The 17,578-nt window shown below is 37.1% G+C and overlaps 1 protein-coding gene across 5 annotated transcripts in view; it reads left to right on the forward strand.

Annotated features, from left to right (window-relative positions):
* The window catches only part of CNKSR2 (connector enhancer of kinase suppressor of Ras 2), a 284,401-nt gene that overhangs the window by 187,306 nt on the left and 79,517 nt on the right, over positions 1–17,578 (forward strand). For 3 of the 5 annotated variants that reach the window (XM_006048929.4, XM_006048925.4, XM_006048927.4), the window contains 2 exons: positions 3,107–3,196; positions 4,806–5,020. In XM_006048929.4, coding sequence (XP_006048991.1) covers positions 3,107–3,196; positions 4,806–5,020 — 305 coding nt within the window. The remainder of the gene's footprint in view (positions 1–3,106; positions 3,197–4,805; positions 5,021–17,578) is intronic. The other 2 variants (XM_006048926.4, XM_025277119.3) reach the window with 1 other exon arrangement.

Consider the following 17,578-nt stretch of genomic DNA (forward strand, 5'->3'; position numbering starts at 1 on the left):
GACTGTAGACATTACAGCATGTTTGTATGCTAATGGGAATCACGGGTAGAAAGGGGAAATTGATGCTACAAGAGAAAGTAAGGTAGAATTGTTCAAGAGATGCCCTTGAGTGAGAAAAAAAGGAGTAGGATCCAGTGAACAGCCCAGTAATCTCCCTAATGTCTAGCATCCTTTCATTCAAGCGTTCAAAAGAAATTTAGTGAATACCCACACTGGGTCAGAATCCTTGCCAGGAACTTTCATAACAAAGATATATAAGACCCAGTTCCTGCCAAAAAGTAGGAAAAACCTATAAACAGAAAGATAGAATACAGTATAATTAAGGATCATGTATACCAAGGAGCTAAGGGAGCCCAGTAGAGCAAGCAGTTAACTCTGCCACAGAGCACCATAGCATGTGTAATTGCACTGAAAATACTTTATTGGCTAAGGAAAAAGTCAGTTTATTTTCAGACAGTTCTGTACACTGCAATTAAAGCATAGCAGTTTCATATTGAAATAGTATTTGATCATTGTAAGGCATTCCATCGTTGTCAATATTCTTTTTTTTTTAATAGATCACCAGTTTATTATAAAGCATATAATATGGGAATAGCTGGATGGGATAGATGCATAGTGCAAGACATGGGGCAAGAGCTTGGAGCTTCTGTGCCCTCCCTAGGGTGCCACTCTCCTGAACGTTCCTTCTGTTCATTGCCTGGGAACTCTTCAAACCCTGTCCTTTTGATTTGTATGGAGGTTTCATCGTATAGACACAGTTGACTAAATAATTGATCCTTGGTAATTAAACTCACTCCCCAGCCCACTCCAGTCTCTAGAGGCTGGGACTAGGACTGGAATTTCCAAGCCTCTAATCACATGGTTGATTCTTCAGGTAACCTGCCAGTAATTGGAATATTACCCCATGTCTTTGCTTCCAACAGTAGATCCCTGTCCTACCGTATCTCGCTGGTGCTACTCTTCTCCTGAATTGTCTATTTATTGTTTCTTTGCTTTTTTAGAATATTTCTTATCAATTTATACATGTCCCTTACAATATGCTATTCAGTTTGGCTTGTTCTTGGACTTTCTAAAACTTCTATCTGCTGACACTCAGTCTTTTTTATTTAATTTAGTATATCTTTATTTTATTTTTTAATCATTTTTAAAATCAAAGTGTAATTTACAATGTTTTGTTAGGCTTAGGTGTACATCAAAGTGATTCATCTATATATATTATAGATTATTACAAGATATTGAATTATAGTTCCCAGTGCTAAATATTCTTTAAATTATATTTTGTGTTCTGTTTGTGTTTAGTTGCAGCTAAATATAGTTCATATTTTTTTAAAAGCTACTTGCCATTAATTTCAGAATAAAATTCAAATAAAATCCAAAAGTATCTATCTTTGACCTCTTCTACATTTAGTAGGCTACAGTAAGAAATACAGTGCACAATTGGCACCTCTATAGAGATCCTGGTTAGAATACTCCAGATGTGCAACAGATATGAAAAGCCAAGTAACAGAATAATTTAACTATGAGACAGTAGCAGAGAGATATTGCAAGGCTTATGATCATGTGTCACCTACATCAGCTCACCCAGATTCTCTCTGTAAAATTACAGAGATCTACCCCATGAAAATTTGGAAACTGAGGTGATCATTTATGAAGTCGTTTGCACACCTTGTAAGGAAGTCATTAAGTAAATACTTCATTTGTGGGTCATTAATAATTTTATCATGTCTAGTTCATCCTCAAATTTCAAAGAGCTTAGTAAAATATACTGAATAAACTGTATTGGCAAAATGCCATTAAGTTGTCACATTTTCCCTTAACAACATAATGAGGAAGAAGTATCTTAATGGATTTTTTAACGAAATATGTGGAATGTCTGTAACAATTTGATTGTGAAATTTATCTAGCCAAGGGGGAGAGTGATGAGAACATATTGTGACCAAGAGGTGTTGAAAAGTGGGAAGATTGGTAGATTAAAGGAGGAATTGTTAGAGTGCTGTGGACGATATGCTAAAAATACAGGTTTTAGTTGAAAAGTGGGATACTGGGAAGAATTACTGCCTTTTCAGGTGACAAGATTAAGCATATGACCACTAGAATGGGTAGAGGAGAGAATCTCAAAAAACTGAGAGCCCAGAATATGAGTGGGTGAATATTGAAGTTACCAAAAGTTATTGCAGAAGTACTATTTGAATGCCTAGATTTGAACCCTGGTACTACACACTTACTGTGTGTCCTTGGGTAAATTGCATATGCTGTCCCAGGCCCTTCATCTGGTAAAATGAGGGTAATGGTTTATTTCTTATAATTTTGAGAATTAGGTGTTGTGCTAGGTGTCCTTTTTAAACTTGTGAGTGATTTTTTCTTTTGGCTATTTTGTGCTTCACAAATTCTGAATTGATCAGAAATCAATTGATCATCCTCACCAAAAAGCTATCCTTAAAGTCTATGTCATGAGTTCTGCTTGCTAAAATAAAATGCTGTTTAGTAAGAACACAGACCCAGAGGAAAATGGGACAGACCAAAGCAGTGATTACTTGAATCTGGAAACTAGAGTTCATAATAGCAAAAGAGATGCTCAAGGGCAGACCCAGCTTTAGGCCATAGAAAAGAATCTAGCCATATTGCTGAAGCATGGTAGTATCTAAAAAGCAGATAGGAATTAGGAAGCAGTGAAGATGGGAAGTTAATACTGTGTTCCAACATTAAATACAAGGGGCTACTGTCTTGAAGATTGCCTATCAAGATAAAGATACTTGGGCATTGAGGAATAAGACAGATCCAGTTATAGAAAATGAAGTCACTAAAATAATGGTCCTCTTTGTAAAGGACCACATTCGTAAAGTCTAGGGCTCCTAAGAGAGCAAACCTAGGCTGTTCTGTATTACTTATAAAAAGTGCCTTAAGTTTGCATTATCACCTGGCCAATTGCCACAGGCAGTTTCACCTTCTGGCTCAAAACACACATATTTTTCATCTTCACAAATGCCAACCATAATGTTGCATATGAGTGAGTGTGTTTTGCAGACTGTAGCTAAAAGTCAGTTTAAGTTTGAGCAGACATGGGGAAGAAAAACAATGTGATGTGAATTTTGTTCTCTGTGTTTAGGCAAGCTACGACCTATATCTATGCCAGTGGAATATAATTGGGTGGGGGACTATGAAGATCCAAATAAGATGAAGAGAGATAGTAGAAGAGGTAAGTGTTCTAGAATTTCAGTGTAGGCTGGGTTGTTGAAACAAAAAGCAGATTTAAATGTTTTTTTACATAGGATGTTATGGCTTCAGTGAAAAACTATTCATTCTCTTATTGATTTTTATGATATATCCAAACCGACTCAGACCAACCTTTAACTGTCTTGATCTATTATTAAATAAATATCTTCTCCGAATGCCTCCTAAGGGATTTAGGGTAGATAAGTACAGTGTAAAAAATTAATATCTGTTATTTGAAATTTAATACTTGGAAAACAAGGTCAGAAGTGTGAAACTGCATAAAATAATTAAGTTCAATGAATAGGAAGTGTTTGTGATCAGTCCCCATTGGTCCGCAATGCCAACCTCACTATTTTTGTATTAATATAACCTTAAAATGAGTTTTGAAGTACATGGGTAAAAGCTAGTAGAAACTGGGCCAGTGTCTCTAAAAGAAAACCATATAAAAATGGAAGAAAAAAAAAACCTGCTTTGCTTTTTTCTCTCCTGTTTGCTGTTCAGGGTTATCTTCTTACTTGGGGGTGGGCTACACTTGAAGTATCTACCAAAAGTAAGTTTTTATGTTCACTTATTCCTGCTATTGAGGTGAGCAGTAAAGAAGGCAACAGGAAATTTCACTACTAAATGGGATTGAACCAAGTGTGGATGGATATGGTGGGCCCAGTGGGTCATGGTGCTACTTCCATTTTCTGAAATAAGATCCGTGAAGTTATAGATGAAAAACAGAAAGAAACAAAGCAAAAAACAAAACAAAACAAAACAAAACTCTTCATAGAACATGACTTCACAAAGCTTCCTTTAAAACATGTTTAACCCATTTGCCTGTTATTTCTAGCCTGTGTGCAAAATTTATTTCATTAATGCACAGATCCACAGACCACACAGAAATAAGCAAGCATGAATATCTGCTTCATTAGTCTTCTTAACACTTGTTTTATGGAGCAAGCATTTCTGAAAATGTTGGTAAATATAGGAGCATTGAGATTACTTTATATCTATGTATTCACTCCATTTTCCAAACTTCAGTTTCTAACCTCTTCTGTTTTATAGAGTTAATAAAAAAAATATTTTAGGAAAGAAACACTTGTATGCCTTTTCTGAGTCACCCTTTTGGGACTTGATATGATAGTAACATCTTGGGGAATAAAGGCTTTATGAAGTAGAGTTCTGGCTATCGATTTAAGCATAAATTTTTTGAACTGAGTTTCCTCACTATTGGTCCATAATGTGGGCTTTGAACTTCTCCAGGGATGCTCCCTAGGATGTTTGTTGTCAGATTTTAGCAGAATCTCCTTGCGAGAACTTGTTAAAAATTTTATGAGCCACACACCTGAAACTTATGATTCAGGTTCTGCAGGTAATTCTGATATGGTTGGTTCAGAGCTAAACTTGGAGAAATACTCTATAGGCTATCAACTTCCTGTTGTCCTGTGATCCCAAATAATTAAGATTCTCCATATTTTTACTACAAAGGTGTTTCATAAAGGAAATCAAGTTACATTTCTGAAATGAAATCTAATAGTACACTTAAAGGATGGTAAGTTTGGAATATTTGCATATCTACATTGGTGTATTTATCTTTTTTTATTTAGAAAACTCTCTACTCCGATATATGAGCAATGAAAAAATTGCTCAAGAAGAATACATGTTTCAGAGAAACAGCAAAAAAGACACAGGGAAGAAGTCTAAAAAGAAGGGTGATAAGAGTAGTAGCCCGACTCACTATTCGCTGCTACCTAGTTTGCAAATGGATGCACTGAGACAAGACATCATGGGCACACCTGTGCCAGAAGCCACACTGTACCATGTAAGTACACTTTTAAAGACTCTGTGATGACAGTTTTATTGGCAGACTGGCAATTGACTCTTTTTGGTAAATTCCAGATTATTTATTTTTATCCTCTTATCAGATTTTCACAAAAAATCCTAAATTTAGATTTTATACCCTGAAAAAACATTTTTAAAAAATTGATGACTTATTGATTTGTCCCTCAATTCATATGTTCAGTGAGTGCATATGTTGTAGCAGCTTATATTTTTAAGGATATAACTTCATAACTTCCTATGCACAGAACTGATGGAGAATAATAATTAATTAGCTGATCAATTATTATTGTGATATATACAGTAAATGAATAGCTGTAAAGCTCATCATTAAAGATAGGATTTTTAATATATTTATGATTTCATTTAAAAATGAACATCTGTTGTACAGTAGACTTGGACCATGATTCTTGAAGTAAAGATGAAAAGACATAGATAGCACCCCATTATATGGAAAGAAAGACACACCAAGAGTTCTGATACAATTTGTAGTAAGGCAGTGTAAGAGTGTAGGAGAAGAAGGGCCTTTGCCTGCTTGGGGAGTGAGAAGAGGCTTCAGAATGAGGAGCATATGCGTAAAGAGTGAAGGATGAGCAGCAGTATTTTTGTGGTGAGACATATGAAGGTGTGCTACCAATGTGTGTGAACGGTATGTTCCAGCGATTTTATGTGGCTCGGAGTTACCGGTTCACTAAAAATTGAGGGAAAGCATGTGAGAAAGGGCAGTAGATGGGCCCCTAGAGAGCTAAGTGGGGAATTGTATGATAAAATACTTAGGCTTTTTGCTGCAGTAATGAAGAGCTACTGAAGAATTTCGTCCTGGGGACTTGCATGATGAGATTGGCCTATAGGATCTCTCTAGTGCTGAGAGCATCCATCAAGAGATGTGAAGCCAAAGGCAGGGCCATTAAGCTCAGGCCAGATGGATGATGAGAAACTAGGACAATGGTAGTGCGGAGGCTGATAATCTTACTGACCCAAACATTCAATTCACAAAATCGACCCATTTTATGACATTTTGGTTAGAAGGAAGTTTATTGTGCTTCTTGTTAGAAGACCATGAAAAACATGGCTACAGGTTTTTAAGTAATTTGAGCATCAGTGCTTCATGTTCACAGCATCAAAAAAAATTGATGTCACTGCTGTGGAAGATAGACCATCTAGATGTACAAGATGTGAAAGATTTAACAACCTACATTTGAGTTGCTTTCCTGAGTATATCTTTTAAATATCTTATTACTTGTTATTCTCTCCTAAAACTGAAGTGTAGGAAAATATTTTCATTTATTTGGGTTGATGTAGGAGTGCAGTTCTCTATGGCAATTGTTCTCTGTTGTCTCTTGTCCCCAGTTACATACCCCCAGCATCTTCCTCCACAAGAATAGTGCCCTTATCTAAACCTGCTACTCTGAATAACTGAGTAATCAGGTTATTATTTTTTCCACAAACATTTGAAGTTGTTCTGAGATCAATACTCAGAACTGTGTGACAGGAGACACTTTTGTTCTTACTTGTCAGAAATGCTCTCTTAACACTCAGCTCCTTCTAGAATCTGGCATTCCAGTCAGAAGTAATAGCCTGAACAAAGATCGAAACATAAGAGACAGCTGGCCTATTCGAGAGGGGAGTTGGTAGTGAGAGATGAGGCTAGAGAGGGAAGAAGAGGCCACTTCACCCAGAGCTTGTAAACTATTAAAGGGTTTGGATTTATCCTAAGAGGAATGGTAAGCAATTGAAGGTTCATTCAAACACTCAGCCTGTGCCATCCTGTCGTGCACACTGGGACAGGAATATACTGTGTGAGGAAGGAAAAATAGCTGTGAGTCTTGTGGATTTTGACTAAATAAATTATGGAAGATAGCAAAAGGTAAAACTGATATATTGTTAGCACCTTTCTGAAAGGCATTGTTTAGGTGGCACAGTGGTAAAGAGTCTACCTATCAATTCAGGAAATACAAGAGACGCAGATTCGATCCCTGGGTCAGGAAGATCCCGTGGAGGAGGAAATGGCAACCCACTCCAGTCTTCTTGCCTGGGGAATCCCATGGACAGAGGAGCCTGGTAGGCTACGGTCCATAGGGTCGCAAAGAGTTGGACACAACTGAGCGATTGAGCATGAGCACATGAAGAACCTGGTCTAGTAACTTCATTTCTAGAAATTTATTCCAAGAAAGAGAGAAAAGCCTACTTTTGCCTCCTATTTTTATTCTATATCCTGAGTTTGTAGCATGATATTTCCCAGATAAATATTTATCCCAGCTAATTTTTGACAGAGAGACAGTACAGGGTAAAAAATATTGTTAATCATGGAGGAAATCCTCCCGTGTAACACTGACCCACTAATTTCAGAGTGAAAGGCTGAACAGTTTCTAACTCTGGTCTCTTGTTTTTAAAAAAGCTAAATAATTGTTAATCCCAAAGAGTATGTTAAATGCCTATGACCAGTGTTCAGAAAGAAAGAACATTTATTGATGAGTTGTTTATTCGACTTAAGTTCCTTTGAGGACCTTAGTTGATTAATTTAGGACTTTTGCAGTTATCAAGGGAGTTTCCACATTTACATATTTTTAAACCTCACTGGTGTTGGAGAAGACTCTTGAGAGTCCCTTGGACTGCAAGGAGATCCAACCAGTCCATTCTGAAGGAGATCAGCCCTGGGTGTTCTTTGGAAGGAATGATGCTAAAGCTGAAACTCCAGTACTTTGGCCACCTCATACGAAGAGTTGACTCATTGGAAAAGACTCTGATGCTGGGAGGGATTGGGGGCAGGAGGAGAAGGGGACGACGGAGGATGAGATGGCTGGATGGCATCACTGACTCAATGGACGTGAGTGTCAGTGAACTCCGGAAGTTGGTGATGGACAGGGAGGCCTGGCGTGCTGCGATTCATGGGGTTGCAAAGAGTCGGACACGACTGAGTGACTGATCTGATCTGATCTGACAACTGTATTTGCAAATGACAGCTCGAAATGGTTAAGTGATTAACCCAAAGCCATGTTGCAAAAAAAGTGCAAGAGTAAGGACTAGGATCCAAACCACTAGGGATCTTTCCACACTCTGCCTTGGTCCTCCGTAGGCATTGCATACACATAGGAATTTGAGCTTTAATAACTAATGAGTGAGTTTTGGAAAAGTTTTACTTTAAGAAATGGGTGTGCTCATATGCTGATTTTAGTAGCATTTTTAGTAACTGGATTGATTTCTACCCAGGTTTCTCTTTTGCTCTTTGTTACTATTTTTTATTAAGTTCAAAAAAACATACAGAGCCGCTGCTGTTATAAAACTCGAGCAGTTATTCAGCGTTATCTATTACCAAGACTACAGGGTATTATTATAGTTAAATTGCCTGGATTTGGGAGGCAAAATAACATATACGCAAATGATTGCTTTTTACATTTCACAGAATTTTTTGGTTTTTTTTTTTTTAGTCTGTATATATGTACTTATTTAAAATAAAACGACGTTTCCTTATGTTAATTTTTTTAAACACAAGATCAGTATCAATATATAATTCACTTACCTTCATAATGAACCATTATCTTCATTCTTACCAATTATTCCTTTGGATGATACAGCTCTTTTTAATGAAATAGAACTTAAGTGGAAGAGGACTATAAAGACAGAACACGGAGTTTCGTAGGCTGCTGTCTCTGCTATAATACTAGTTCTATGTGGTCTAAGTTGAAATTTAGAGAAAAATTTAGTTGAATTTTGTAGCAGGATCATATCAGCAATAAATACCCTTAAAAAATTTACTAAAGCTGTGTGTGTTTGGGGGCGGGGTGTAGGGTGTTTCTTTTTAAGCTCCTAGATTAAAATCCTCGTTACTGTATTCTGGAAATTAGCCTAATAAAAATACACAAAGCCAGGCAAATACAATTTGACTTCAGTGTGACTCATTCCTCTTAGCAATTATAGCAGAAATGTTTATATAATAATAAGGACAATTTAGAAGTTTATGGTATTGTAAAATACATCATTTTATTTTTATTAATTCCATGTTTGTTATTCTAGTTTATGTATGTTTTCTTAAACTTATCTGAAAGGAAATCATTCTCTTTGCCTTAACTACCCTAATCATCCACCAGTCTTTGCCACCTCTTTCATTTTTGGCATATTCTTCATCCATGGGGTCTCAAAGAGTCGGACACAACTAAGCAACTAACACTTTCTCTTTCCCTCTACTGAGAATGCTTCTATTCGGTCTTTATCTCTGGCTGGCTCCTATCTAAAGCTGAGATTGCAGAGAGATTTTTATCTGATCCCTGCTCCCTAAATTAAATCAGTTTCTCCTATTATAGTCTCTTAGCACCCTATATAATTTCTTGGAAAACTTTATGGTTCACAATTATATATTCATTTGCATGATTATCAGCTTAGTGTCTTTCTTCACTATACATGGTAGGGAGAGCATGTCCAAGTCCATGGCAGGAAAGGATAGTTTCTCCATTTTGTTCAGCACTATATTTTAGTACCTAGTCTAGGTCTAGTACCTTATAAGTGCTCAATAAAACTGTGATGAGTAAATGAATGAACGAGTGAGTGAATGTGACAGGAACTTTAATGCCTTTCTCAGTATCTCTCAATTGCAAAACAGTCTGCAGTCCTCAATCTGCAAAAACAGCCACCTCCATGTCCTTGGCTAGTCCCGTCCAGCCCAAGCAGGCCTTCAGTTGGGGTGTATTCATAGTGGGAATCACCGGGAACTTATTACCATAGGTTCAGTGTCCCATGTGCCTGGGGAGAAATGTAGGACTCTGAATGTCTTCTGTCATGTTTTTCTAGTCCACATGACTAAATTCTACTTTGTTTTATCAATTACCATTTTACTCCAAAGACTGGGACTCTGCCCTTATCGGCACCTCCTCCAAGAAGGATTTGGCTGGTTTACCAGTACAGGCAACAGACCATGTGGAGCCTAACTCTTACCATCCATCCACTTATAAGAGTATTGGAAGCACCTGGAAATTTATACTCACCACATTGGGCTCCCTGTCAAAGCAGGTCCCAGTTTGCACCTTTTATGGGACCGATTTACAGCACTGCCCTGCTCCACAGGTGCCACCAGGGTAACCCCCTCAGCCTAGCCTTGCCTCTTCCACTCCAACTAGTTTTTGCTCTCTTCTTATCCCTGACCTCTCATTATAGAGGTCACAGTATGGCTGTCTGCTAAGCATGTGATGGTATTTTTCAAAAGAGTATAACGTTAGTTTGCCTACTCACTGATCCTCTGCCTGAAAATGTGGGAGTTGTTAGCTGTGAAAACCCTCTTCTGACCTGCTAGCCCATGAAGGAAGGGCAGACAGCAGTATCTGGTGTGTGTGTATATGTACATGTGTGTGTGAAATCCAGATGTAGTGGTAAAGGCTTTAGATAAGGAATGATTAGATTCAGAGCTTTTTTAAATCCTTAATATGATATACATATGACATCTTACTCTCACATTAAAGCTGATGAAGTAAATCCATAAACAAAGTGATAATTTGTTTTAAATCTACACACTGAGATGCCAGAAAAGTAAAATCTGATAATGGATCTAGACAACCTGCAAGTGTACTTTCATAAACTGAATAATGTGATTTTAGGTGACTTAAAACAGACTTTGAGTAGGTGTTAAAAAATCTGGATGATTCGTTTCCTAACAGTCCAACATTTGTGTGGCTTGTCTTAGCTATTTAGGGTATAACTGCAAACATTCAGTTACTGTTTTACTTATGATAAGTCCTTTTAGCTATTTCCATCAAACTGTGACAGGATTTTTGGTTGAGCTTCTGGGGGAAGGTGGTGGAAATCTGTTAAAAGACATCTTATATTTTTTTTTTGATTTAGCAATTAAATAAACATTATGAAACAGACACTATTCTAAGTAATTTGTAATATTTAACTCAATACTCATTAAAAAACTTAGGAGGAAGATGCTAGTATTATCCCCATTTTATAGATTAGGAAGCTGGGGCACATTGGATTAATAAGTAAAATGGTAGAGCTGGGATTTGAACATTGGTAGAATGGGCAGGACTACCACCAACAGTAAATGTGTTCAATTCTATGCTGTTATTTCATGTAAATGGAAGATTTCTTGATTTAATATTTACTCCCATTACCACCTTACCCCACTTGCTCACGTTTAGACTTTTTTCTGCAGACACACACTAATGAGAAAGTAAGGGGAAAATATTTTTCTTTGAAATATTTAAATCTCAAAGGCTTTTATTTGTTTATTTGAAAATTAAATATGTAGAAGTATTTATCCTTGTCCCAGCTGTTTCAAATTGCCCCTCTAAAACAACATAATTTAGCAGAGACTCAACAGCAATTCTAGTGTGCCAAACTATCTTTAAGGCACAATAAGTATTATGGAATATATATAAATAATAATACTGTCACTGCTGTTACTAATAATAGCTAACATTTACCTATTGCTTACTAAGTTCCTATGCTAAGTACTTATATACTCATTGAACTTATATCTCATTGAATCCTCAAATTGACCTTCTGAGGTTGCTACTCAGAAGTTCTTCCATTCTTCAGTTTTGAAGAACTGAAACACAGAGTTTACCTTGCCCATAGTCATACGGGCAGAAAATAGCAGACTTGAAATGTAAGTACAAGCAGTCTGGCTCCAAAACTCACATTTTTAGATGAATAAAGCCATATCTGCTCATAAGGATTTTACCATCTGTTAGAGAAGCCAAAGCTAATAGTATCACAAAGATGAAAAATATGCTGTATTGTCAGCCTATAAACATTTATAATTTGCCTGCAATTATAAAGGTTGGTTTGTCTAGTATAGGCCTGACTTAGCTGCATTGTTTCAAGATCAATGTAATTAAAATAAGAGAGCAGTTATTTTCAGTGGCTAAATAACCATCTCTGAGCTAACAGTTTATAACAACCACTTTCTCCACACTTTGACTTTACTCACCTAGATGACAGCCGTGGTACAGTGTGATGTGAATCTTCTCCTCACCAGGGTGCATGCAGATGTGTTAGATATCCATTCTAAATGTTATTCTATTCATATCATATGTATTTCCTGGTTCCCATGGATGACTTCATTATTTCTAGAGTGTTAATGCCAAATTCATGGTAGCACTGGCAAAGCCCTACATGGGAACAGCCTGGACTGCGACAAGTGTTTCCCACTGGAGCACTTCACTAGAGCAGTCATTCTCAAATTTAGTAAATGGCTCTTAGTAACTGAGGCTTGATGTAGAAATGATAGACCTTCCTTTGATTCTTACAGGCAAATACCACATAATTTCAGAGACTTTAATTTTCCCTCGTGATTATATATTGCTTCCTAGTAACTTACTAAATGACTTTAAAAGGTTATACATTCAATAGCCATAAAATGATGCATTAGTAGAGTTCACTGAATATTACAATTCACTGTTTTTCCTAAAAGCCTGATATTCATGCAACCAACAATGCAGTTTTGCTCTTCTCATACAAACCCAAGTGTAGATGATTCAGGTTCCCACAGCTTTCAGGAGGAATACTATGTTGGTACCTCATCAGATTTTAAGTTACCTATAGTTTTCAGTTGCCTTTTTATTATAAATTATCGTTAGACTATTGATTTTAGTTTGCTTTAGGTCGCTTGCTTTACCTTCTGTGTGTGTGTGTTAGTCACTCAGTTGTGGGTTGCATGGGCAACCCCATAGACTGTAGCCTGCCAGGCTCCTCTGTCCATGGAATTCTCCAGGCAGGAATACTGGAGTGGGTAGACATTCCCTTCTCCAGGGGATCTTCCTAACCCAGGGATCGAACCCAGGTGGATTCTTTATCATCTGAGCCACCAGGGAAGCCCAGTGCTTTACCTTCTAGCATGTTGTAATTCATATTACCCATAATTTTTTTTAATGGTACATCACTTCATGGGAAATAGATGGGGAAACAGTAGAAACAGTGTCAGACTTTATTTTTGGGGGCTCCAAAATCACTGCAGATGATGACTGCAGCCATGAAATTAAAAGACGTTTACTCCTTAGAAGGAAAGTTATGACCAACCTAGATAGCATATTCAAAAGCAGAGACATTACTTTGCCAACAAAGGTCCGTCTAGTCAAGGCTATGATTTTTCCAGTGGTCATGTATGGATGAGAGTGTTGGACTGTGAAGAAAGCTAAGTGCCAAAAAATTGATGCTTTTGAACTGTGGTGTTGGAGAAGACTCTTGAGAGTCCCTTGGACTGCAAGGAGATCCAACCAGTCCATTCTGAAGGAGATCAGCCCTGGGATTTCTTTGGAAGGAATGATGCTAAAGCTGAAACTCCAGTCCTTTGGCCACCTAATGTGAAGAGTTGACTCATTGGAAAAGACTGATGCTGGGAGGGATTGGGGGCAGGAGGAGAAGGGGACGACAGAGGATGAGATGGCTGGATGGCATCACTGACTCGATGGACGTGAGTCTGAGTGAACTCCGGGAGTTGGTGATGGACAGGGAGGCCTGGCGTGCTGCGATTCATGGGGTCGCAAAGAGTCGGACATGACTGAGCGACTGAACTGAACTGAACTATGAATTATCCACACCCTACAGTACTTTTACGGTCATATTCTATTAGTATAACCTAATTAATTTCCCACTAGAAACTGGGGACAAATGGATCACAGGATCTGCTGGCCTAAAATAGAGTCACAGTCAAAAACTGCTGAAACCCACTGTCTTAAATACAGTTATATGGTTTTTAAGAAATAGAAGAAATGAAATCTTGACTTTTCTTGTCTGTAAATATGAAACCATTTTATAGAATGCAAATCCATAAAGAAGTCTAGGAGGAAAATACACTTGTGTTTCCTGACCAATTTGTACTAGTAATTTTTTTGAAGACCATTTCAAAAAAATCATGCTCCTTCTCTACCACAACAGGCCTCAAAAGTGTCTATCACTAAGAAGACAGAAAAATCTTAAATGTATGTGCATCAAGCAACAGAGATTCAAAATACTAGAAGCAAAGTCCAACAGAACTGAAGAAGAGAAATTGACAAATCTATAACCATAGTTGAAATCTTCAGCACCCCTCTCAGTAATTTATAGCACCACTAAACAAAAATTCTGCAAAAGTATAGTGTGCTGAATGACTACCCACCCACCAATGGTCTCCCCAAAATAGCAGAATACATATTCTTTTCAAGTATGAGTGGGACAGTCATCAGGATAGACCATACCTTGGGTCATAAGATAAACTTTAATTATAAAAGAACTGTAATCATACAATGTATGTTATCTAACCATAATGGAATCAAACTGGAAATTAACAACAATTAACAAGTAAGTCTCCAACCTCTCGGAAATTAAGGAACACCTTTTTGAATAATAAATCCATAGATAAAAGAGGAAATCTCAAGGAAAATTGAATGAAGATGTAAACACAACGTATGTTTAGGGGAAAATTATAGCAATAAATGCTTATATCAGAAAAGGGGAGTGAATTCCCTGGAGATCTAATGGTTAGGACTAAGCACTTCCACTACTGGGAAGCAGGTTCAATCCCTGGTCATGGAACTAAGATCTCACAAGCTGCACATCAAGGTCGAAACAATGAATGAAAGAAAAGGAGAAAGTTGTCAAATCTAAAAACTAAGCTCCCACCTCAAGAAATTAGAAAAAGAATAACAAGAAATAAGCAGACATAAGGAAGACAATAGAGAGAAGAAATGAAATTTGAAAACAGAAAAAAAGCCATAATAGAGAAAATCAAATCAAAAGCTTTATTTAAAAATATTTTAAAAGAAAAGCTCTTTTTAGAAAATCAAAAAAGAAATTGATAAAGTGTCTAGTGAGACTGACAAAGGGCAAAAGGAGAGAAGACTCAAGTTATCAGTATCAGGAATGAAAGAGGAGTTATCACTACAAACCTCATAGACATTTAAAGAATAATAAGGAAATGCTATAAACAACTCTGCACTGAAGTTTAACAGTTTAGATGAAATGAACCAAATCCTCAAAGCCCACTAGCTACATAACTCTCCCAAGATGAAGTAGATGATCTGAACAGTCATAACTATTAAAGGAAATTAATCATTAAAAGACTTCCAAAAAATAACAACAGAAATACTGAACAAAAGGGCTAAACATATTGCACTTTTATATTGCTGAAGTGCAAGAGTAATCCATTTTGCTTTTACTATTATGTTCTGTGGTGCCTTTAAAGTGCTGGAAGCCTGTAGAATATTTGATGTATAGGGCTTGTGACTTAGTGGAATTCCTAGGAAACGGATTAAATTCATAAATTTTATTAATGGTGAAAATATTGTTTAAACATTTGGAAAAATTTTTTATTTTATAAATGTTTTAAGTTTAATCAGTTATGCAAACAAACAAAAAAGATTCACTAATACGCCCTCACGCTTTAGAGAGGTTTCTGCTTACACTGTATAAAACAAATTATTTAAAGTCAGCCCCATCAGTTTCATGTTTGAACCAAACAAGGTCCGGTCCTCATTCTGCTAGTTCTTGGCTAGATAATGGCTGCCAGGAAGCAAAACACAAAATCTGGCTTAATTAGCAAGGCATCATGCACAACAGGACACAGAAGAATTGGATTAGGAATTTATTAATTTTAAATTTATTAAATTTAAATCTTACTATGAATTCCTTGTTGCCTTTTAAAAATAGAATAAAACATAAATTCTGATGAGAGCCCCTTCACTTGGTTGCTGTGGTCAATAATTACAGACTGTTTGGATACATACCTGTTTTTATCAGAGAGGTTAAAGAACCCCATTCTTTTTTATATTGTAGGCCTATCTCTCCCAGCTTCATAGCCTGAGAAAATTTCCTCAAGTTTTGTTGGCAATAGACATTTTTTGCTCCCATTATCACATTACCCATATTACCTCACCACCATAACTCATTTAATCAAGCATCTCAAGTTTAATGAAACTCCAGGTAAAATCATTTTACCCCTAGAACTATTTAAAGCCTCTTCTGATTAAAGGACCATAACTGATAATGAAATGATTTTCTTCACTCAACTTGTAAAATACATTACTTCCTTGATGGTTTCAGCACCCTCCAACTCTACAAAATTGTAGACCTAATCATTTGCTGTATATACCAAAATCTCATCCAAAGATTTCTCTTAATAGACTGCATATCTGAATCTCTTGGCCCAAGTCTTATGTGAGAATGAAGTTTAAGGCCCAGTTATTGACTGCTGTTACGTTCTAGTTTCTTGAGGATAGCTTCCAAGAACAGTGTTAAATTGTTTGCACCCTTCACATATTCATATTTGACTTTTGGCTCAGACAGCAACTGGCAGCAGGCCAGAGTGCATGAGCTCAACCTGGAGTCTTGGTTCTAAATGATATTGTTAAATCTGTTTCTTAGCATCTCTACAGGTATCAGGTTAAGCCAAAACAGTATCCTAATAGACTTGAACCCAAAACAATCTGCAGTGTTGAGAAATGGATCCGTATTTCAATTCCTATTCTTTCTATGCAAATAATTTTAGATTATAACTAGATGCAAACTTTCCTGAAATCTCAAAATAGGAGAATAAGTTACCTTCTCGTGTTTTCTTTTATTATCATAAATTCAAAGTGGCCTCAAGGACAATGGTTCTTGTATATAACCAGTTTCAAGTGAAAGGGCCCAACATTAAAGATTCAGATAGCTAAGAATAATGCTCTATTTAATAGAACATGAGCTGTTTGAACTTAGACATTTCTGAACCTCATTTTCTCATCAGAATAGAGAGACTAATAATACTTAATTTGCTCAGCTATTACAGAAGTAAATCATATACTGTATATAAAGTTTATTCCACTGTACTGGGCAGATAGTGACTATTCTTAACACCATATAGAAAGGAAATGGGTTCATTTACATGGAAGGGGATTGCTTCCTGATGAACAAATCAGAAAGGCTTCTAGGACCAGAACATCTGTCTTCATTGGGCATTTTAATGAATGTATCAGTTAGGGTTCAGTTGGGAAGCCAGAAGCACGAAGTGGCATGGAATAAAGGACTAGATCTTACTCAGTCAAGGAGCTGAGGTGAAGACACCTCAGCAGAGCTAGTGGTCATGAAGAAAATCTGGATGTAAAGCCAGGGAGAGCAAGATGAAATAGAATTCATCAGCACAAACTGGAAGCCTGTCTCCAACTTCATCAACGAAGCTGATGCCCTCTGCCATGGAGATTCACAGGCTCCTGGTCCAGGATTTAGAGGACCTGAAGGAGTTGCTGGCCTGGCTACTGACCCAAACCAACAAGAGTGGCATATGTGTGCACTGTGGTAGTGACTGGCACCCTACACTGACCTCCAGAGCAAGGCTGCTGCCTCACTGTATTCTCCAAAACTCCCACAGATTTACATTGATTGACCCTATCTAACACCATACAGGAAGAGGTATTCTGAGATACGTAGTTCCAACTTTCCCCAGTTGACATAGCTCTTCTCAGTTTGTTGATAACCACCACACTGAGTTTTCCTTTTCTGTTGTCACCATAGGTACATACCAGGTAAAACCTGCTTTGAAAATTCTAGAGACTGTGTGTATCACTGTAAAGTGAAAAATTCTAAACGACCATAA

The sequence above is a fragment of the Bubalus bubalis genome, chromosome X (genome assembly GCF_019923935.1).
Source record: "Bubalus bubalis isolate 160015118507 breed Murrah chromosome X, NDDB_SH_1, whole genome shotgun sequence".
Taxonomy (NCBI): Eukaryota; Metazoa; Chordata; class Mammalia; order Artiodactyla; family Bovidae; genus Bubalus; species Bubalus bubalis.